Source organism: Sprattus sprattus (genome assembly GCF_963457725.1).
Source record: "Sprattus sprattus genome assembly, chromosome: 17".
Taxonomy (NCBI): domain Eukaryota; kingdom Metazoa; phylum Chordata; class Actinopteri; order Clupeiformes; family Clupeidae; genus Sprattus; species Sprattus sprattus.
Window position 1 is genome coordinate 4,648,329 of NC_137915.1, and position 24,508 is coordinate 4,672,836.

At 42.9% G+C, this 24,508-nt stretch overlaps 1 protein-coding gene across 1 annotated transcript; it reads left to right on the forward strand.

Annotated features, from left to right (window-relative positions):
- Positions 1-11,353: 11,353 nt before the first annotated feature.
- LOC308378245 (uncharacterized protein) lies at positions 11,354-23,979 on the forward strand (the record flags this gene model as incomplete). The annotated part of the gene is made up of 11 exons (XM_080855106.1): positions 11,354-11,944; positions 12,248-12,343; positions 12,422-12,655; positions 16,466-16,625; positions 16,995-17,073; positions 18,552-18,690; positions 18,940-19,058; positions 20,196-20,790; positions 21,120-21,215; positions 21,296-21,529; positions 23,920-23,979. 11 exons carry the CDS (start codon positions 11,354-11,356, stop codon positions 23,977-23,979), a joined length of 2,403 nt encoding a protein of 800 aa, XP_080711232.1.
- Between the last annotated feature and the right edge of the window lie 529 nt (positions 23,980-24,508).

Below are 24,508 nucleotides of genomic sequence, written 5' to 3' on the forward strand. Positions count from 1 at the left end.
ACTAACAGCAGGGAGTCCTCTTGGATGTCGATGGCGCGGTGCTGTGCGAAGAAGAGCTCGTAGTTACACCACTCGCTCTGGACGAAGCTCTGGGACAACACAAACACTGTCTTGTAGCTGCTCTCCACACAGTTGATGATGTTGTCGATGACCCACTCGCCCGGGACGAAGTCTCGCTCATGGATGCACAGGTGGAGATTTGCGGCCTCCAGTTGGTGCACCAGTTCGGACTGAACCCATTCGGCATCTTTCTCACTGTAGGATATGAAGGCGTGGTAACTGAAGGTGGATCCCGCCAGGCGTCTGTAGTTATTCCGACTCCTCTGTTTAACTCTTAACCAGATCCACAGCATCTTTACGTACCAGACTCCATCCATGAAGTGAAACACAACGCCAAAAGAAACCAAGACAAACAAGACTACTGGAAAACAAACGCCAAACATGATCAGTGGGTTACAAACCACTTTACTGGGATAGAAATCCTTAAGTGGTGTTCCAGTGAGCTGCGTGGGGGAATAGCAGTTATATGCTGCTGGCCAATCGATCAGCAATGTTTTATTAAAGTCATGGACGAACCAGTAGAGATTACAGTCACAAACAAATGGATTGTGTCCGCCATTGAATTTCTTGAGTTTGGGCAGTCCTCTGAACGACTCCGGCTTCAATGTGTTGATACTGTTGCGGTCCAGGTGCAACTCCTCCAGTGCTGGCAGGACGAGGTCAGGTGGAAGTTCTCTTATTGCGTTAGAGCCTAGAAAGAGCTCCTGGAGGTCCTTCATGTGATGGAGCCTCCTCCCATACACACGCCTTCTCCCATACATCTCGGCCATCTGGTCGTGGAGGTGGGACGGGGCTGCTGATCTCGGAAAACTGGAAATTTACTCCACTGCTGTCTTCAAACAGGTATGCCTCGTTTGAATATCATGCAATTATGGTAACTGCTCCTGTTGAAACATATGTGATTGTTATCTACCGGCCACCAGGACAACTGGGCGATTTCGTCCATGAGCTGGACACCCTGCTGTCAGCCATCCCTGACCATGAGTGTCCAATACTCATCCTTGGCGACATGAACATCCACCTAGACAACCCCAACTCGGCTGACTTCCGGACCCTGGTCCACTCGTTCGACCTACAACAGGTATCCACTCCCCCAACTCACAAAGCAGGGAAAGAGCTCGACCTCATCCTTGCTCGGAACTGCACCACGGAAAACCTAACTGTAACCCCTCTCCATCTCTCAGACCACTTCTTCATTCGCTTTGATGTTCGACTCATTGAGCAACCCTCTGTCCCTCCTCCTATGGTCTCGTTCCGGCGCAACCTCCGCACACTCTCCCCCACTCACTTTTCCTCCCTGGTTTCCTCTACTCTTCCACCTTTATCCACCTTCTCCTCACTAGGTGTCAATGACGCCACAGAATCTCTCTGCTCCACTCTAAGCTCATGCTTGGACAGTTTGTGTCCACTTTCTACCAGACCTGCGCGAGCTACCCAGTCTCATTCATGGCTGAGTGATACCCTCCGAACGCAGCGCTCCAATCTCAGAGCGGCTGAGAGAAAGTGGCACAAATCTGCAGCACAGGACGATCTTGCAAGCTACCAGACACTGCTGGCCTCCTTCTCAACCAGCATCACTGCTGCTAAGAAAACTTTTTTCAATGACAAAATCAACAGTGCAACTGATGCTCGGAAACTATTTTCCACCTTCAAAACTCTGCTCTACCCTCCTCCTCCTCCCCCAGCTACTAACCTCACAGCCGATAACTTTGCTTCCTTCTTCACAGAGAAAGTGGCAGCCATTGGGAAACAATTCGACCAACTGTCTTCCCCCCCTAAGGGCGCTACCATCAATAACTCATCTTTTCCCTCCTTCACCCCCCTCACTGAGAGTGAGGTCTCCAAAATCCTAGCAGGTAGCCGTCCAACTACATGCCCGCTGGACCCTATCCCATCCAACATCCTTCAAGCCATTTCCCCTGCCGTCCTACCGGCAATAACACAGGTGATTAATGCCTCTTTTAATTCTGCAACATTTCCTTCTTCATTCAAGGTGGCTCGGGTGACGCCGCTGCTCAAAAAGCCGTCTCTCGATCCCACTCAGGTGGAAAACTACCGACCGGTCTCACTTCTCACTCTCCTATCTAAAACACTTGAGAGGGCAGCCTCCAAACAGGTCACAGAGTTCCTGTCAACAAACAATCTCCTCGATCCAAACCAGTCTGGATTCAAAAGCGGTCACTCCACCGAAACAGCCCTGCTATCTGTGACAGAGGCTTTAAAAACAGCTAGAGCAGCAGCTCAATCCTCAGTTCTTGTCCTGCTTGACCTATCAGCTGCGTTTGATACAGTCAACCACCGCATTCTTCTGTCCATACTATCAAGTATGGGCATCTCAGGCAAGGCGCACTCCTGGTTTGAATCGTACCTCTCTGGGCGCTCATTCAAGGTGTCATGGCAAGGTCATCTATCTGTACCCCACCACCTCACCACTGGGGTGCCCCAGGGGTCTGTAATGGGACCACTTCTCTTTGCCATCTACACCACCTCGCTGGGCCCCATCATCCGCTCGCATGGTTTTTCCTACCACTGTTATGCCGATGATACTCAACTGGTTCTGTCCTTCCCTCCTGAGGACAACACTGTTTCGGCACGGATCTCAGACTGTCTTGCTGATATATCCACATGGATGAAAAACCACCACCTTCAGCTGAACCTGGCCAAAACAGAACTGATGGTCTTCCCAGCCAAACAGTTCATCCACCACAATATCAACATCAAGACTGACTCTTTATCTCTGGCTCCATCCAAAACAGCAAGAAACCTCGGGGTCATTATTGACGACCAACTAACCTTCACAGCCCACATTGCCTCTGTCGCGAGGTCATGCCGCTTTGCGCTTTACAACATCCGCAAAATCAGGCCGTACCTAACCCAGTATGCCACCCAGCTCCTGGTGCAAACCTTGGTGGGTTCCCGCCTCGACTACTGCAACGCCCTCCTAACGGGCCTGCCGGCATGCGTGGTAAAACCACTACAGATGATCCAGAACGCGGCGGCGCGCCTGGTGTTCAACCAACCAAAGAGGGCACATGTCACCCCGCTACTCACTGAGCTCCACTGGCTGCCAGTAGCTGCTCGCATCAAATTCAAGTCACTTATGCTTGCCTACAAAGTGCTTACTGGGTCTGCTCCCACCTACCTAAATGCTCTTGTAAGGGCAAATGTCACACCCAGGACGCTGCGCTCATCCAGTGAGCGTCGTCTGGCACTGCCCCCAGTGCAAGCAAGGCAATCCAGACTATTCTCAGTTGTAGTTCCACGTTGGTGGAACGACCTGCCTAGCACTACCAGAGCAGGAGCGTCCCTCCCTACCTTTAAGAAACTCTTGAAGACCCAACTCTTCAAAGAGCACCTCTCTTCCTAAACTGGCACCTTGGCTCAACCTGCACTTAAGCAGCAACAGGCCCGCACTTCTTTTTTTTATTCTTTCTATGTCGTTTTATAAGCAATATTTATGGTTACACCAGGTTTTTTAATGCTCTTAGCTTGATTGTTCTCCCTTGTACGTCGCTTTGGACAAAAGCGTCTGCTAAATGACTAAATGTAAATGTAAATGTAAATGTAAATGTAAATGTAAATGTAATGGAGAGCGTCTGTGTTCAGGCTTGTGATATCCGTTTGTGTCAGATTAAGACTGACAAAGTGCGGAGAGAGATGATCAAACAAGGCATTCCCAAGGAGGTTTCCACTCAGAGAAAGGTTTCTCAGGTGTGGGGGCCAATTCACCTTCTTATGGTCAGGCAGCTTGATGGGGTTGAAGCTCAGATCCACAATCTCCAGATGCGGAAATAGATGTACGTATTCTGCAACTCTGCAAAGGCTCTCTAACTTGTTCTTTCTAATTATAAGCTCTTTCAATGTTGAGAGGGCGTGGATAGGGAATGCATTCTGCAAGGAATTGCAGGCCAGGTTGTTATTTGAGACATCCACAATCTTCAAGGATGATAAATCACCTATAACATTACCCAAAATATTACCTTTTATATTCAATTCTGATCCAGATAATTCTGCTTTTACTAAACCCTGAAATAGTGATAGATTCACACTTTCATGAAAATGATCGTATTGATGGTGGTGAATAGTGTTTAAAGTAAGAACTTGGAGATTGCCAATTTTACCTAAGTCTGGGACAGACAGGATCACCAGGCCTGCCAGTGTGTCTTGTAAAAAAGTGCAGTTTCTAAATGACAATGTCTGCAGTGGAGACTGAATGATGTTGACAAAAGCCTGTGACAAATCTGAACTGCTGTGCCAGGAGTTCTCAAACGTGAGGTGCCGGAGCTTACCAACATTTCTCAGGTCGTCTGTGAGGTTGGCTGAGACATCACAGACCTCTGGAAGAAACTTCTCGATTATCAGCGTATCCACTCCAGTTGTCTGCAAGTCCAAGAGAATGTCTCTGAATAGTTTGGGCGTTTTGCAAAAATGAATCTGAAGTGTTAATGCTTTTAGCTCCGAAAGATAACCCAGAAAATCAGTGTCAAAATACGTGAGCTCCGCCCCTGCTCGCAGCGTTAGCTCACGCAGGGGGGAACTTGTGAGAGGCTTCAAGTCGCGCTTACCCAGATGTGATATTCGTGGCCCTCCCAGAGAAATGGAAGACAGACTCTGTAGATATTGAAAGGACTGGCCCAAGGTGAAAGACTCATAGAGGTTTTCAGAAAGGTCAAAAATTCTGAGCTTGGGCAGTCTTTGTATTTCAGGGATTGTTGAGAGCGCATTGAATGAGAGGTCCAGCTCCTCCAGACGTGGGTTTCCTTGAAATGCTTTTGGCAAGATGGAGGTCAGCCCACAGTTAGTCATTTTAAAGATACACAGGGCCGAGAGGCCGGCCAGACCTTCTGATGTCAGCGTGGAGATGGAGTTGAAGGACATGTCCAAATACTGGGTGTTTTGTGGTAGGTTTGAAGGCACTCCGGTGAGATTGTGGTCGGAGAGGTCAATTTGATCTTTATCAGGTATGATGCATGTGCCAGCTGCTCCCTTTATCCATTCGGCAGCAATAACCAGCAGGAAAAGCAGCAGAGGAGAGAGCAAGAGAGAAACATCACCCATCCTGTGAAGAAAGTAGAATATGTGTATTAAACTGTTGCAAAGTCATTTCGCTACTAATACAGGTAAATATATAACATTGTTCACATGAAAACTGTTGTTCTTAAAGGCAACCAGTGCAACTTTCGAAAATAAACATTGAATTTCTAGTCTTTTTTACACGCAGTAAGTTTCAATAACTCCATACCATTACATACCGACATTCAAGCAGCAAAGATGAGACGTTGTTGTGTTGTGAGAACTGATCGAAAATCGATAACAACAACAATCGCCGCCATTTTCTTTATTTTTTTGTAACCTACAATAAATAAAGCAGGCTTCCAGTCAATGGAAAAATGGCTTCTCCCCACCGGCGATTGTTGTTGTTTACGGTTTTCTATCAGTTCTCACCACACAACGACGTCTCATCTTTGCTCCTTGAATGTCGATATGTAATGGTATGGAGTTATTGAAACTTACTACGTGTAAAAAAGACTAGAAATTGAATGTTTATTTTTCATTGAATGTTTACATAAAGTTGCACTGGGTGCCTTTAACAAGACCTTAACCATAAACAGATTCATTAACCAAATCAAATATTCAGCATCAAATGTATAGTTCAACTAATTAATATCCATTGCAGATAACAGTACTGCTAATTAAGTAGTAGTAGTTTTGGAAATAAAGAAACATTTCACATCAACATATTTGTCATTCAACAATATAAGTAGCAATTCTATTCCTATTCAAATTCTCATTGTGAATAACAGTGCTATAAGTTATCTTAAGTTATTAACCGTTCTAATAATAATGCACAACACATAGAATGACTCACGATCCATAATGAAAGATAAAAAGGTTACTAAAAAACAATACCCACTGAAAGATTTACAATGTTACAAAAAAGAACATACGTGATATTGAACTGCAAGTAAAGCATATCCTTCAGCAAATAATTCAAGTTAAATATAAGCAGGCTATGTATACCTCACCTTTTGACACTTACGTTACACACTAATTTTCTGAAGAACAGCGCGGTCTCACCTTCAATATGTCTCTCTACTACTGCTGTTTTATCTCCACCAGGTTCATATACCCATGGCTGGCTACTGATCTACCTGGAAGTGCAAACAGAACAAGGCCCTGTGGATTGTATCAGAAGTTCCTAAAATAATTACCAATACGTACAACTCGTTCTCAGTTTTGAATTTGTTTTTCATTATTCACAGTACTTGCTTTGTTCCGGAACAGTCTGTTTGTCTAGACCCCTTAGCTTCCTTGCAAAAGAGGGCTCTGGGTGAAGGGATATAGTGTGCATCACCCCATGCATATCACCACACTTCTCTTTTCCTTACAGTGGATTGCAGAAGTTTACAACCCGCTTCCCTTTAAGTAAATACATCTCTAGACAATGGGGCACATTGACATGCTTTGTGGGCATACAAAGGGTGGAATGCTTGTTTTACTCTAGTTTTCATAATTTATAGTTTCTTATAGTTCATTTGGTTAGCATATAGGCTTCACAGACTGTGTCCTCAACACTCCCAAGTCAACCCTTCCAACTGCAACACAACTCTCCCTCAGTTTCTCTCTATTGTGATTTCCATGGTCTTGAAATTATAGTTCCATCTGCAGAGGAACCGGGCATGAAAAGAGCTTTTGTGTAGTGAGGATATGAAAAGGGTTTGTCCTCTTTATTACATGTTCCAGAAGGCCCAGCTGTACTGTGAACTACTAAAACATCACGGTTGGAGAGTGCGGCAGCATTCTTCATTTCACCACACTTGAGCTCAGATATTGATTTCTGTAATATTTATTAATCTCATTAAGACCGTTCCGTGAACATGAATCAATATGAATTTCTGTAAATGCCCCTTAAACTAATACACAGGGACGTGTACAGGAGTGGGCTAGGGTTGCTCGGGCAACTGCCCGTTTGCCCTCCTCGACTGAAGTTGCCCCTCCGAAGGAAATATACAGTACTGTGCAAAAGTTTTAGGCAGGTGTGAAAAAATGCTATGAACTAAGAATGCTTTCAAAAATGGAAGTGTTAACAGTTTATTTTCATCAATTCTTCATAAATTAACAAAATGCAGTGAAGGAACAGAAGAAAATTCTAAATTAAATCAATATTTGGTGTGACCACCCTTTGCCTTCAAAATAGCATCAATTCTTCCAGATACACTTGCGCAGTTTTTGAAGGAACACGGCTGGTAAATTGTTCCAAACATCTTAGAGAACTAACCACAGATCTTCTGTGGATGTAGGCTTCCTAAAATTCTTCTGTCTCTTCATGTAAACCCAGACAGACTCGATGATGTAGAGATTATGGCTCTGTGGGGGTCATACCATCACTTGCAGGACTTTCTGTTCTTCTTTAAGCTGAAGATAGTTGTTAATGACATTGGCTGTATGTTTGGGGTTATGTTCCTGCTGCAGAATACATTTGGTGCCAATCATACGCCTCCCTGATGGTATAGCATGATGGATTAGTATCTGCCTGTATTTCTCAGCATTGAGGACACCATTCATCCTGACCAAATCTCCAACTCCACTTGCAGAAATGCAGCCCCAAACTGGAAAGGAACCTCTACCATGCTTCACTGTTGCCTGCAGACTCTCATTATTGTACCTCTCTCCAGCCTCCAGCGAACAAACTGCCTTCTTCTACAGCCAAATATTTCTAATTTTGACTCATCAGTCCAGAGCACCTTCTGCCATGTTTCTGCACCCTAGTTTCTATGTTTACGTGCTTAGTTCAGTCACTTGGCCTTGTTTCCTTGTCGGGGTAGAGCTTTTTGGCTGCAACTCTTCTATGAAGACCACTTCTGGCCAGACTTCCCCGGACAGTAAATGTCTGTACCTGGGTACCACTGGTTTCTGCCAGTTCTGAGCTGATGCCACTGCTTGAAATCTTCCGATTTCGAAGGTAAATAAGCTTGATGTGTTTTTCATCAGCTGCATTAAGTTTCCTTGGCTGAACACTGCGTCTACGATCCTCAACGTCTTCTTCAAAAGAGCTGGAACTGCACATTTTGAAACCCCTGTCTGCTTTGAAATCTTTGTCTGGGAGAGACCCTGCTGATGCAGTATAACTACGTTGTGTCTTGTTGCTGTGCTCAGTCTTACCATGTAAATGGATAAAAAATAAACATTTATTGTTTACATTTTTCAAAGCATTCTTAGTTCATAGCATTTTTTCACACCTGCCTAAAACTTTTGCACAGTACTGTATATATTTGCGATCAGGGGACGGGGGCGTGGCAGCGGCGGTTAGTGAGAGTTTAAAATTATATTGACAAAATTTGCGATCAGATGACGGGGGCGTGGCAGCGGCGGTGAGTGAGAGTTTAAAATTATATTGACAAAATTTGCAATCAGATGACGGGGGCGTGGCAGCGGTGGTTAGTGAGAGCTTAAAATAATATTGGCAACATTTGCGATCAGGGGACGGGGGCGTGGCAGCGGCGGTGACAAAAATGAATGTGTTGCCCCTTTTTTCCAGAGCAGAGCAACTGCCCTTCAAAATTCCTGTGCACGTCCCTGACCTTCAGCACTATATTTTTGACTTAATATCTCCAGTCAACATCAACTTCAGCGGTCGTTGCCTCTGTGATGGTGGCGGAGTAGACAGACTTCCTGTCGGAGAACACACACACGGAGCTGGAAGCCCAATCCACAGACTCACCAAAGTGGAATGCAAATAGCTATGACTAGATGCTTTCACTATGCATTTGAGGTGCACAGTCACTGCTCTCTGATAGGGGGACACTCAGCCTGTCTTGTGTTTCATCCAAAAAATTGAAGAAATATATTGGTAAATCAAAATCCCTTCAATACAATTCAGGCTCAAACAGTTGCCATAGGGACGGATTGATAACCTGAGATAAAGGCTAGAAGAAGGAGACAGGGAGTCAGAGGGAATCATGGGAAAAGGCTACAGCTAAACGAGGTAAATAAAACATTTATGAAACATCAGACACACCATTTAATTTTGTTAAGGCTGCATTTAATAATGAAATAGACAAAAAATTACATTTGTTTGCCCTTTGTTAGAATTGCCACTTCTGTGTGCCTTCTCTGCTCAGATAATCCCTGCCAAATCCCAAGTGTGTCTGTGGCGATAAGGATCACGGACATTAACGACAAATCCCCCTTCACTCACTCCGAACTATGAAGCCTTGTGTGCGAGAATGCTAAAGCAGGGAAGGTAAGACCTTGCATAGCCGAGAAACACACACACACACACACACACACACACACACACACACACACACACACACACACACACACACACACACAAACACATATATATTCAAGGACCAAATGTCTGATGTTCTGTTACTTGCCGTTCTCAGTTGATTCACACCCTCACGGCGACGGATGCGGACGACCCTATTGGAGGACAGCATTTTTACTACAGTCTTGCCCCAGAAGATGCAAAAAAACCCAACTTGAGATAATCAAGGTGTGTTTCGCTGAAACTGATCACCTGATTCATTGATTGATACTGAAAATTGATTGTTTGACAGATTGATTGAGTGAGAGAGTGATTGATTTTCTGTTTAGTTAATTTGTTGACTAAGATACGGAAAGATTGGTTGATTTATTTATTGGTTTGATGGATATTTGGTTAATCGATTAATTTATTTATTAATTGATTGACTGACTGACTGATTGATAGATAGATTGATTAATTGACTGATTGATTGATCTGACCAGCGTTTTCCCCCTCTCTGTGGCAGATAACTCGGCGTGGGTGCTGACCTGAATCGGTGGCTTGTCGCAGCAGAAGTGTGAAAGAAAGTATTCTATATAAGAATTATCATGAAGGGTTTTTGGTTTATTAAATTAATTTCTTATCTGTGTCTTTGTTCTGTGGAGAGGAGATGGCAGTGTCTGGCACGAGGCCCACTTTGAATGTTTAACTTAGACATGTCATGAAATGTTTAGCTTATACTGAGTTAGTGTCTTGGTACCTAGAACAGAGTGAAACCAAGAGACACTGTCTGGAACCAAATGTATGAACAAAGACCTGGGAGGGGACTTTATGTTTAATCTGTGTATACATTATTTTGAATAAAGAAGAGCTTATTTTGAAAGGGAGGTAAGTGTTAGGTTTGTAGCGATTCATGCCACTTCACTCCTCTGGGCCTGGAGTAAACATCTGTTATTAATAATATTTCTGTTTGTGAAGTCTTTATTCTGAGGTAATACAGTAACAGTTAAGGGTGATTATCCCTGACAAGAAGCAGAGCGTCTACCACCTGCCCATCCAGGTGTCGGGCGGCGAGCTGCTGATGCAGAGCAGCAGGGCCACGCTCACCGTGCGCGTGTGCCGCTGTGATGCCGACGGCAACATGCTCTCGTGCAGTGCTGAGGCCTACACGCTGCACGCCAGCCTGAGCCGAGGGGCACTCATCGCCAACCTGGCATGCATCCTGGTCCTGCTAGGTGAGAGGGCATGCAGTTACCTACACACACATACACTTATACAAACTTACAGGCCCATGTCCAGCATCTTTATATTGTGTATTGCGTGCATTCACAAAAAACACGCACTCACACACACACACACACACACACACACACACACACACACACACACACACACACACACACACACACACACACACACACACACACATATTTATGATTTATATATGTATACTATACAGTATATGCCATATGTTCTGCAGGTCCCAAATACATGTTTGCTAAAATAATGCTGGTTCATTTGCCAGTCTCCATATGGAAAATAAGCTTTTTTGCTGCACTCAAATTTTTTTTTTCCACTTTGCCAATGAAAGGTTAATGAACTTAAATGAGGTGAATGATTGACGTAGCATTCCTGTCTTATCACTTTGTGTCAAGTCACAAATTTCAAGCATCTGTCTGTTTGAAAGTCCTTCTGACAAAAGGATTTATGGCCCAACCTCTAACCACTGTTATTGTAATAAACTCCTTTTTTATCTCCCTCCTTCCCTCATTCCATTCTGCCTCTAACTCGACTGTCAGGAAGAGATTACAACAGTAAACAGTAAAAGGTAATGGTGTTCTCTTGTGCTCTCTGCACTGCTGCCCCTCCCACTCTCACAGACTGAGGAAGCCACTCCCACCCCTCAGTGCTCAGCCCATTCCAGAGAAACGAAACTCAGTTCTGCCTTTTTCTTTACTCTGTCAGGAAGAGATCGCAAAAGTAAGCGACACGAACAGAGAGAGACAGGAAAAAACACACATATACAGAGAGTAACCCAAAATGGCAGAGGCCAGTGTTTTATGGAGTCAGGACCAGTTTAGCTGTCCAATCTGTCTTGATCTACTGAAGGATCCTGTGGGAATTCCCTGTGGACACAGTTTCTGTATGGATTGTATCAAGAGCTGCTGGGATCAGGAAGATCTGAAGGGAGTCCATAGCTGTCCACAGTGCAGACAGACCTTCACTCCAAGGCCAGTTCTGGGCAGAAACACCATGCTGGCTGACGTGGTGGAGAAGCTGAAGATTATGGGACTCCAGGCTGCTCCACCTGCTCACTGTTATGCTGGACCTGGAGATGTGGAGTGTGACGTCTGCATTGGGAGAAAACGAAAGGCAGTCAAGTCCTGTCTGGTGTGTCTGGCCTCTTACTGTGAAACTCACTTCAGAGATCATAATAATCTCGATCCAGGGAAGAAACACAAAGTGATTGAAGCTGCTGGTAAACTAGAAGATCTGATCTGCTCTCATCATGATAAACTACTAGAGGTCTTCTGTCGCACTGATCAGAGATGCATATGTTTGCTGTGTGTCATGGATGAACATAATGGACATAAAACAGTTTCAGTCGCAGCAGAGAGAACTGAGAAACAGGTGAGACTTGCTTAGCAGGTACTCCTGATTCTGATGTGTTATTGTGCACTGATAAACACATGAATGTGAATAGCAGCAACTTTCTCTGAGTTTATTCTCAGTTTTGTTTCTCAGACTAATTTCTTGACTTCATTTGATACATAAACATCTTTATGGTTCATGGTTATGGTTAAATGAAAATAGTCAATTAGTGTGAGTTTGAACTTGTTTAATCATGAAAGTGACTATCAGTACTAATACATGATATGTTTTATTTTTTCAATACGTTAAATACGCAACTCTAATAGCTTCACCAATTCACAGAAATCATTGGGTGATACTCAGCGAAAATCCCAACAGATAATCCAGGAAAAAGAGAATGAACTGCAGGACCTGAGACAGGCTGTGAAAACTCTTCAGGTGAGTTGTATCAACCAGAGGAAATAACAAGACTGCTGTAGCAATTTATAGCTTGTGTCTTGTCTTGTGTCCAAACAGAGTTCTGCACAGACAGCAGTCGAGGACAGTGAGAGGATCTTTACTGAAATGATCCGCTCCATTAAGAGAAGACGCTCTGAGGTGAGAGAACTGATCAGAGATCAGGAGAGGGCTGAAGTGAGTCGAGCAGAAGAACTCATGGAGAAACTGGAGCAGGAGATTGCTGAGCTGAAGAAGAGACATGCTGAGCTGGAGCAGCTTTCACACACTGACAACCACATTTGTTTCCTTCAGGTATTGTCACTACTCAGATATAATGCATTATCACAGAAGAGATTTGTTTATTCATGCAGTTTTGTAAAAAGTCACTGTTGAGACTGCTCTACCTGTCTGTCAAAACGGCAGTTTCCTATTTGGGGGGTCTTTGGTAATGAGGTAAACATAATAGAGAACAGTAGTCAACCAAGGCAACTCTTCTTCATTTACACAATGCCCCATGCAGAAACATTGTGATTGTAATGTTTAAAAATTATAAAAAATATATCTGTGCCATTTTGCATTGCTTTCGTTCTGATCTGACTAGGACTAGACTGGAGCTGGACTTGTCAGAGTTGACGGGTCTTTTAAAAGTCTCCTGCACCTCAATTGTTTAATAAAAAATGACCAGTACCTAATCTTCACACCATGGGCCTGATTTACTAACAGGATTGCGCCCATTTCAGGCGTAAAATAGCGGTCGTAAACATAAAACGGTATTTAATAAGGGGGCGCAGCGCATATTAACGCTTTGTGGGTGTGGACGGGGAGGACACGAAAAGGTGGGTGGAAACAGGGGCGTAGCACCAGATTCTGGGCCCTATGCACAGTATGTTCATAGGCCCCCCCCCCCCAAAAAAAAAGAGTGCCACGCCCCCTCCCCCCTGACGGTGAAACTTTGCAAATTGAAGGTAGTTAGGAAATGGCTTCCCTTCCTTGTCTTTTGCTGTAATTTTATTTGTTTTTATGTTGCTTGCCAGTCTGTGAACAATTGTGTCTCTCTCTTCATTAGTTCATTTCTCTGTCCATAGTGCTGGATCTTCTGGCATACACTCCCTGGCGCTGCTCTGACTACTTTCTGACCTCTCTTCATCCCTTTCACTTTTCTCAGAATCTTCTCTGCTATCACTTCCTTCACTTGTGTCATCCTCTACCACATTTTCTCCATCTTCCTGGACAGAACCCTCTACAAGCATGAAGCATCTGATAGATATTACTGTAACAGGCAATTCCAATGTAGCCTAATTTGTGTGACTGAACATGTTTAAAGGTAGAGTATGGGATGTTTTCCTGGAACACTTTTTTACTATATTGCTTAAAATCCCCTTCACACCCTGATTGCAACAAAAAAAAGTCACCTTTGGATGGAACAGCCTGTGTTGCTATTTGCTAAACACATTAAGCCTACAGTATAAATAGCTAAAATTATGTACTTTCATTTTAAACTGCTCACCTTGCCTCAAGACCACAGTGTCAGAGGATGAGGGGTCTGCATCACTAGCTGCTTCTGAAACTGAGTGCCATGTTTCACAAGTTAACTTTGCTAGCCAACTAATTTGACAGCCTAACCTTATGAACTTATTGAGCCTAGACTAGCCCTTCTTAATAAGGCTATTAGCCTAATTATGTTATGGCCTAACAAATATTAATTTAGCCAAATGTTCTAATTAGTATAGACCTACTATTGCAATGGTGTGGTAGGCTATGCATAAAAATGAAAGAATACCCGCACACTGTTGCTGCAGCTCCCGTGTATTTTATTGGCACAACGTTTCGACCATTGTTGGTCTTCGTCAGGTGTTCGTCAGGTGTCAGCAGCAACAGTGTGGGTATTCTTTCATTTTTACGGATCTCTTTTTACCCTGCACCTGGATTGGATGTGCGTGCAACACACTCTGCAACTGTGGAAGGCTATGCAAACAAACATGTATTTAGAGTTTACCTCAGATTACAGATAGGGCATGTTATTTCTAATTTTGTGTTATGCCGTTTTTAGCAATGACAATCGCGGTGGTATTGATTCGTTTTATTACCACATCATGAGTTCATTTAATGTAGGGTGTTTGCTTTCACATTCGGGCTCACCTTTCTTAGGAAAGAAGTCTGTTAGTAGTTGCTTTCCCTCGTCTCTTTTTCTCTCTCCTGCCTGCCTTTCTTTTCTTTTCTGAAACCCGGATTTAACGTTCTTGGACATCTTCAATGCGCACCGTTGCCTTAGCCGAATGAACGTTAACATTCGTCAAATGCGCCTATAGGTAAAAAGCCCACTGAAGGCGGACTAAACCATTTTGTGCGTGAGCCGGGGGGGTGAGGGTCTCCAGACATTATATGTAGACTAGGACACACAATTCAATCCATCATTCAACCAATGTATTTACCCAAAACATTAAAATTATATTAGTTAGCAAGAAAATTTGGACCTTTAAATGATATTAATATTTAAAGGAAAAATAAAATTCCACACTCCTCAAGGGCCCTCCCCCACATGGGGCCCTGGTAACTCAGTCCCCTTTATCCCCCCCCTACGACGCCACTGGGTGGAAACATGCGCAAATATTTGGGAGGAGAGAAGATAAGTGTGCCTAATGATGTATTGCGTGGTATTTACTAAACTGCCTGACCAGCGCACGTCTCTAATTTGCGGGATAATTCTCCGCCTCATAAAAGCACGTCTTAACCAGGAAGCGCATTTCCATTGAGTCTGAAAACGTTGATATGGAGAAAGTTATAAGAACAAGGCGAAGATATAGACAGAGACAGCGCACAGAAATATTTTTTTTCAACTCGTATGACACATTTTCAGTTAAGCGAACCATAAATCATTAGATGGTACAGCTTAACCAGCCACGCAATACTTCAATTACTGGACCAGATCAGAGACGACATCGAACCCTCCACCCAGCGATCAAATTCCATTCCATCAGCTGTTAAACTCCTGGCAACATTTGCAAATATTGGCCTCCGGATAATTTCAAACAGTTATAGCATCTTCAGTTGGTATATCTCAGCCTTCACTCAGCCAAATATTCACCCAGGTGCTCGACGCATTGCCACGGCGCACTGGTCAATATACATTTCCCCACTGCGATAGCTGAAATTAAACTTTCCGAACGTAATTGGAGCCATTGATCGTACCCACATGCAAACAGTCCCACCTTCAATCCATGAACACGTTTACCGAAACAGAAGGCACACATATTCAATAAATGTCCAGGTCATATGTGATGCTAACATGATCATTACTTACGTGGTAGTGGTCTGCCATGACAGTTTTATCTTCCGGAATAGTGCCATCTATCCATGATTGAGCAACGGTGATTTTGGAGAGGCCTGGCTACTTGGTAAATGTATTTGTTTCAGTGGGGATATATTGTGGTGAACCCATGTCCCTTGTAGAACGTATTAATCTCGCCATGTACACATCTATATTGTTATAATAGACAGTTTATGCATTAATGCCACCAATATATTATTTATAATCGTGTTCTTTTAAACATCTCGCTGTAGGTGATGGCGGGCAAAACAACAATATAACCCATTGAATCAGATTCAGTGATTGAGCGAACGTGAACCAATATATCTATCTCGCTATATCTATTCGCTGAATCTTAGTTTTTTCTTCCTCGAATCTCCATGGTGGCAGTAATTTGCTGGCAATTTCTCCAGTCTTTTAACGGTGCATTAAATAATGATTGCCCAGCGCGGATCTGGCGGAAAATGCGGGGAAACACAGTGCTTTAATGTGCGCCTGGCAAAGGCGCAGATTAAGCTGCGTTCGCAAATCAATGTTAGTAAATCAGGCTCTTTAAAGGGCAGAGTAAGCACAGTTTGCCCAGCGCAGATTTGGCTTGATAAATACCACGGAAAATGCGCAAAAACACTGTGCGTTAATGTGCGAACGCAGATTAAGCAGCGGTCGCATATTAGTAAATCAGTCCCCAAGTCTGGTGTCTTTATTTATGATGCAGGGCACTGGATGCCTTTGCCGGGCCAAAATGCTCCAGTAGGGCCTGGAGGAAGGTTTTTGTTTGTTAAATTGCATTTGGCTCATTTTCTGTCTTATTTTAGAGTTTCCAGTCTCTCTGTTCCTCCTCTGCTCCTGACAACTCACCCAGACACACGGTCCACACAGATCTGTCTTTTGATCAAGTAAAAGAAAGACTTTCTCAGCTCAGGGAGAAACTAGAGGATGCACTCCAGCAGGGACTAAAGGACATTTCTAAACCTGGTATGACACGCATTAGTACCATGACTTTGAAAACATCACTTCTGAATACAATGTTGATGTGACCCAGAAAGTTGTGGTTGTTGATAGCAGGTGTCCTTTTTGTCTTTACAGCAGAGCTTGTTAGCTCTCTAGCACTGTCTGAGCCAACGACCAGAGAGGATTTCCTAGCATGTAAGTATATGATACATATATATGTACTGCATTACAAGTACATAGACACATACAAAATACACATACACATATATAAGAGGAGAACATAGTGCCCTGCTCTATCTGGAAGTGCACATGATAATTTATTAATAGTGATCATTTAAACCATTATGCCCTAAATCACCACTGCTCAATGAGACATGTGTTATCCTCCCTCAGATGCCTGCCAGCTAACCCTGGATCCCAACACTGCTCATAATGTCCTCACACTGTCTGAGGGAAACAGAGTTGTAGTAAGGTGCCCTAATGTGAGACATTCATATCCTGACCATCCAGACAGATTTGATATAAGGCCTCAGGTGCTGTGTAGAGAAGCTGTATCTAAACACTGCTACTGGGAGGTTGAGGGGTTAGCAAAAGTTCGCATTGCTGTATCATACAAAGGGCTCCCAAGGAAAGGAGGAGCTAATGATTGTCTCCTAGGATACAATAACAAGTCTTGGAGTTTGTACTGCTCTTCATCTAGCTACACATTCACACATGATGGTAAAGAAATAGCACTCCCTCATAAGCCCACCTCCACCTCTAGAATAGGAGTGTATGTTGATCACAAGACAGGAACTCTATCTTTCTACAGTGTCTCTGATACAATTACTTTTCTCCACAAAATACACACCACATTCACTGAGCCACTGATTCCTGGCTTTTGCCTCTACAGTGGCAGCAAAATCAGATTGTGTCAGTGACAACAGACCAGCAGAATCTAAACATTCATGTCTAATTTGAATGGATAGAAGTCTCTGCCACAAAGTTTCTTTCTTCATTCAGCCCTTCTAGCCTAGCTTTGGGGTTAATTTTAGTTTCTAAATTGTACTGAACAATGAACAGTGATTGTGCGTGAACATCACTTGCTTTATTGTCGTGAAGACAGGACAATTTTTGCCGTTATCTACACAGAAGGTTTATTACCACAGAAACTTACCTCATGTGGTAACAAAATGTGGTAGATGCACAATCTTACTTTTCGTCTGCAGGACTAGTACTAAAACACTTTTACCTTATGAATATTTGTGGGAGGGTTGTCCATTCTATTTGGCCAAGTTACTGTCATATTTCTAAAAAACAATATTTCAATTAAATAAATAAATCAGTTAATTAACTGCCATTTAATCCATTATCACCATACACCTTATTATCACCTGTTTTCTTCCACAGACACTTTCTCTGTTTCCCTCCAACACTGTAGTGATGCTCTCATGGCACACATGCTCACATATCCACTTCTCTCCCATATCATTTTCTCTCTATTGTGATAAATGTAGCTCTTCATTACTGAATGTTTTATTTGCAATAAACTGAAATCTTTCAAAAATATAACTTGTTGTCGATTTATGCAGTCAAAAACATCAGATTATAACGTATCAAAAACATGCACGGATTTTAAACCTAATTGAAACATGTGAACAGAGTACCTGTCCTGTTTTAGAGATTCTGTTGATTCCCAATGAACGGCTCCTCCAGAATCAGGGTCAGTGTGTGCAGATTCATGTTCAAGTAGCAATGGACACTTTGACTTTTTTAACAACTAGATTTATGGACTTAGTAGCTACTTGCGTAACTATCGATGGTGCGTTGCACCAGGTACAGCCCCTTCCCAACACTCTGGTCCCAATGCCCCTCCAGCAAGCCTCATGCCTGGACTTAATGATGTCTGTGACTCAGTCCATGGCATCTGTCCTTCTGTGCCATCCTCTCTCTGACATTCATTTTGTGTAGGAGGCAAGAAAGGATCCTGAAGGATGTGGTCCCCAGACCTATTGTGCCAATGGAACCGCCTGATGGAGGAAAAGAGGTTGTCCGCTCCACATGGATGGGGCTGAGGAGAATCTCCATCCTGCCTTTAGTCCTCAAAAAAGTGATGTTCATAATAAAACGCTTATCACCCTGCTATGCCTACTGCCTGCATCATGGAAGCATTGGGCCCCTTCTCTCTCACAGGTGCTTTTCCACTATAATACCAGACCTAATTAGGGCACTGGTGAGTTCCAGACCTATTCAGGGCACTGGTGAGTTCCAGACCTATTCAGGGCACTGGTGAGTTCCAGACCTAATCAGAGCACTGGTGAGTTCCCTTTTCTTCCCATTAGGCTTTCTCCTGGGTCAGGTACAGGACTGGGTGGTCGAGCACCAGGCCAGACTCAAGGTGGCTTCTGAGGGTTGTTGGCTGCTGCTGGTCACCAGAAGGAGAGGCACGATCAGCAGATCCACGATGTGCCTCTGCAGGTGGGCTAGTTAGATCCAGATCCAGGACATATACAGCTCAGTAGTCTACCACATACTGAATGCTCCTCTCAGTGAAGGAGTGGTTTATATCAGTGCGAGGTAAAACAAAAAAGACATTTATGAAACATCACACAAACCATTTCATTTTGTTTAAGCTGCATTTAATAATTTAATAAACAAAACAAAAAAAAACATTACGAACATATTTCAGGGCATACCACGTCTAAGGTGTTGACGTTTCGTCCACTTAAAAGGGAGGATTTCTTTGCTCTTAATTCTGTAAAGCACCCCAGGGCCATTTCTATTGTTTTGGCGCTATATATATAAAATTGTGTTAAACTGAAGAGTGTATCTGGTGCCCTAGTACAATCAATAACAGCTGCTCTGTAAACGTAGTTGATGAATAATGTCGTTGACGAAAACCTAGAGACAGGAGGAGACAAAAGGTTCAGTCATAACCTGATCATCCTTGAAGATTTTACTTCTGATAGAGATTATTTCCAAACACTGTTAATGACTTAAGAATATAATAATCAAGTGCCTTGTATTAATATATTCCTTGTATGAATCATGTGCTTATGAAAGCAGGAGCATGGCTTTTCTCTGTGTGTGTGTAACTAGAATATTAGGTGCCACTAAGTCTGCATATGAACAAGAGCATGTTTAGACCAGAGGATGTAAGAAAGGAACTGTGCTTCTTCCGACCTTGTGCAAAACTGCCATCCTTGCAAGACAGGGAGCATCGGACGTGAGGAATCCACCACGTGATCATCCCTGCTGAAAGCTAAACTTTCAGACAGCATCGTATGCTTCTCTATACACTCATCTAGTTTCATTGTTTTTATTTCATGTATCTGATTTATTGTATGTCGTTCCATCCTTGCAATTGTACTGGTATTGTTGCTGTCAAATAAACAGTTCTGAGTTCTGAGTTCTATTATACATTGTCTAAACAAAAACAATCTATATCCCTTCTACTCTATCAAACCAACCTTTTCTGTTTTCCTAAAAGCACCCCCATATGTTTCTGAAGCCACACGCAAGAAGCCACTCCCACTGCCCTGAATTATCTTGCTTCATGTGAAACGAAAGTCAATTCTGCTTCCTGTTCAGTCTGTGAGGGTCTATGTGGTTCAGCAACATGGCGGAGGCTAGTGTGTCAGTTTCTCAGGACCAGTTTAGCTGTCCAATCTGCTTGGATCTACTGCAGGATCCTGTGGGAATTCCCTGTGGACACAGTTTCTGTATGGATTGTATCAAGAGCTGCTGGGATCAGGAAGATCTGAAGGGATTCCACAGCTGTCCACAGTGCAGACAGACCTTCACACCAAGGCCAGTTCTGGGCAGAAACACCATGCTGGCTGAAGTGGTGGAGAGGCTGAGGATTGTGGGACTCCAGGCTGCTCCAGCTGCTAACTGTTATGCTGGACCTGGAGATGTGGAGTGTGACGTCTGCATTGGGAGAAAACGAAAGGCAGTCAAGTCCTGTCTGATGTGTCTGTCCTCTTACTGTGAAACTCACTTCAGAGATCATAATAATCTGGATCCAGGGAAGAAACACAAAGTGATTGAAGCTGCTGGTAAACTAGAAGATCTGATCTGCTCTCATCATGATAAACTACTAGAGGTCTTTTGTCGCACTGATCAGAGATGCATATGTTTGCTGTGTGCTATGGATGAACACAAAGGACATGATACAGTCTCAGCTGCAGCAGAGAGAACTGAGAAACAGGTGAGACTCGCTTATCCAGTACTCCTGATTCTGACAAATGCCTTCCTGCTAAAATGTGTTATTGTGCACTGATATACGTGAATGTAAATAACAGCATTCTCTTACTTTATTCTCAGTTTTTGTTCTTCAGACTAATTTATTTATTTCAATCCAACATTTGATACAGCAACATCTTTAGGGTTCATGGCTATGGTTGAATGAAAATAGTCAAACTGTTGATGACTTCTAACTTTTTTAATTATTTAAGTGACTAGCAGTACCAAAACATGATATTGTGTATTCTTTCAATACATGAAATACACAACTCTTATAGCTTCCCCTGTTCACAGAAATCATTGGGTGATACTCAGAGAAAATCCCAACGGATAATCCAGGAAAAAGAGACTGAACTTCAGAACCTGAGACAGGCTGTGAAAACGCTTCAGGTGAGTTCTATCAACCAGAGGAAATAACAAGAGACTGCTGTAGCAATTCATGTCTTGTGTCTTGTCTTCTGTCCAAACAGAGTTCTGCACAGGCAGCAGTGGAGGACAGTGAGAGGATCTTTACTGAAATGATCCGCTCCATTGAGAGAAGACGCTCTGAGGTGAGAGAACTGATCAGAGATCAGGAGAGGGCTGAAGTGAGTCGAGCAGAAATACTCATGGAGAAACTGGAGCAGGAGATTGCTGAGCTGAAGAAGAGAGATGCAGAGCTGGAGCAGCTTTCACACACTGACAACCACATTTGTTTCCTTCAGGTATTGTCACTACTCAGATATGATGCATTATCACTGAAGAGATTAGTTTATTTCTGCAGTTCTGTAAAAAGTCACCGTTGAGACCGCTCTTTCAGTCAAAACGTCAGTTTCCTATTCAGGAGCTCTTTGGTAATGAGGTAAACATAATAGAGAAGAGAAGGTAACCAAGGCAACTCTTCTTCATTTACACAATGCCCCATGCAAAAACATTGTGATTGTATTATTTAAAATGATAAAACATTCATAACATCTAACATGAGTGCCATTTTGCATTTGATTCGATTTGATCTGACTTGGGCTAGGTCTGTGCCAAAATGCTCCAGTAGGGCCGGGAGGAAGGTTTATGTTTGTTAAATTGCATTCGGCTCATATTCTGTCTCATTGTAGAGTTTCCAGTCTCTCTGTTCCTCCTCTGCTCCTGACAACTCACCCAGACACACGGTCCTCACAGATCTGTCATTTGATGAAGTAAAGCTTTCTCAGCTCAGGGGGAAACTAGAGGATGCACTCCAGCAGGGACTAAAGGACATTTCTAAAACTGGTATGAGACACATTCATGCCATGACTTTGAAAACATCACTTCTGAATACAATGTTGTGTGACCCAGAAAGTTGTGGTTGTTGATAGGAGTCCTTTTTGTCTTTACAGCCAAGCTTGTTAGCGGTCTATCACTGCCTGAGCCTACGACCAGAGAGGATTTCCTAGCATGTAAGTATAGGATACACACATATGTACTGCATGTACAAGTACATAAACACATACAAAATACACACACACATATACAAGAGGAGAACATAGTGCCCTGCTCTATCTGGTTGTGCACATGATAATTAATTAATAGTTATAATTTAAACCATTATGCCCTTAATCACCACTGCTCAATGAGTCATGTTTTATCCTCCCTCAGATGCCTGCCAGCTAACCCTGGATCCCAACACTGCTCACAATGAACTCACACTGTCTGAGGGAAACAGAGTTGTAGAAAGGTACCCTAATGTGAAAAATTCATATCCTGACCATCCAGACAGATTTGATTTAAAGCCTCAGGTGCTTTGTAGAGAAGCGGTATCTAAACACTGCTACTGGGAGGTTGAGTGGTCAGGACCATATGTTTGCATTGCTGTATCATACAAAGGGCTCACAAGGAAAGGAGGAGCTTATGATTGTCTTCTAGGACAAAATAAGAAGTCTTGGAGTTTGATTTGCTCTTCATCTAACTACACATTCATACATGATAATACAAAAAATGCCCTCCCTCATAAGCCCACCTCCACCTTTAGAATAGGAATGTATGTTGATCACAAGACAGGAACTCTGTCTTTCTACAGTGTCTCTAATACAATTACTCTTTTGCACAAAATACACACCACATTCACTGAGCCACTGTATCCCGGCTTTTACCTAAATACTAAGAGCAAAATCAGGTTGTGTCAATGACAACATACCAGCAGAATATAAACATTCATGTCTAATTTGAATGGATAGAGGTCTCTGACACAAAGTTTCTTTCTTCAGTCAGCCCTTCTAGCCTAGCTTTTGTTTCATTTGAGTTTCTAAATTGTACTAAAAAATGAACAGTGATTGTGCATGAACGCTTAAATGTTGTGAAGACAGGACAAGTTGTGCCGTTATCTACACAGAACGTTTTTTACCACAGAAACTTACTTCATGTGGTAACATAATGTGGTAGATGCACAAGCTTACTTTTCATCTGCAGGACTAGAACTAAAACAATTTTACCTCATGAATATTTGTGAGGGGGTTGTCCTTTCTATCTGGCCAAGTTACCGTCATATTTCCCCCAAACAATATTTCTGTTAGGAATAAATAAATCAATTCATTAACTAGCATACAATCTATTATCACTATACACCATATTATCACATTTTATCTTCCACAGACACTTTCTGTCTCCCTCCAACACTGTAGTGACACTCTCATAGCACACATGTTCACACACTCTCCCTTTTGTGATTAATGTAGTTATTCATTACTGTATGTATTATTTGCAATAAACTAAAATCTTTCAAAAAATACCCGGTATAACTCTTGTTGTCGATTTATGCAGTCGAAGACGTCAAACTGTAACATATCAAAAACATGGACAGATTTGAAACCTAACAGTACCTGTCCTGTTTTAGAGATTTTGTTGATTCCCAATGAATGGCTCCTCCAGAATCAGAGTCAGTATGTGCAGATTCATGTTCAAGTAGCAATAGACACTTTGGACTTTTTTAACAACTACATTTATGGACCAAGACAAATGTAATTGTGTAAATTCATTTTTAACACAATGAGATAATATTTAAATAGCTATTGGCGTAACTATTGATGGCGCGTTACACCAGGTACAGGCTCTTCCCAACACTCCGGTCCCAATGCCCCTCCAGCAAGCCTCATGGCTGGACTTAAAGAAAGCTGGGAAGAACAAAAAGAAGGAGCCTGTGTAATGAAGGGATGCGTCATTGTGCCCTTTCCCCTCAAGATGGCGCCGCGCTCACTCGGACAGCTGCTCTAAACACAGGCGGCCCATAGACAGTGGTCTCACATCTCAATCTCACCTGATTCTAATTGTAAAATTGTCACAATGCAGGGTCAATATGTCAGTGAAGTCCAGCGGGTTATTTAGTCTTTAAGTCAGTCATTAAGACACATTATTGAATATTCTTCCTCTAGAGGCATTGTTGCAGTTCTCACTTGACTTGAGCACTGATGACTCTGCCTTGAGAATTGACTACATTCAGACTTGTTAGTTCCAGATGAAGTAGGACTCAATATATCGGTATTTAAGTAACACTGATTTATTTTTCAAACGAGATATAGGATGAGACAATACCGTTAATACCGACGTAGTTCGATGTCACATAACACGTGCTGCTTCTGTGCTGCTACCACCAGTGTTTGCTCCTCTCATCCTCTCTTACAATCTCTCTGCAACCCCTCCCACACTCTCCTAACCAGGGGTGCAACTGCCCAGTG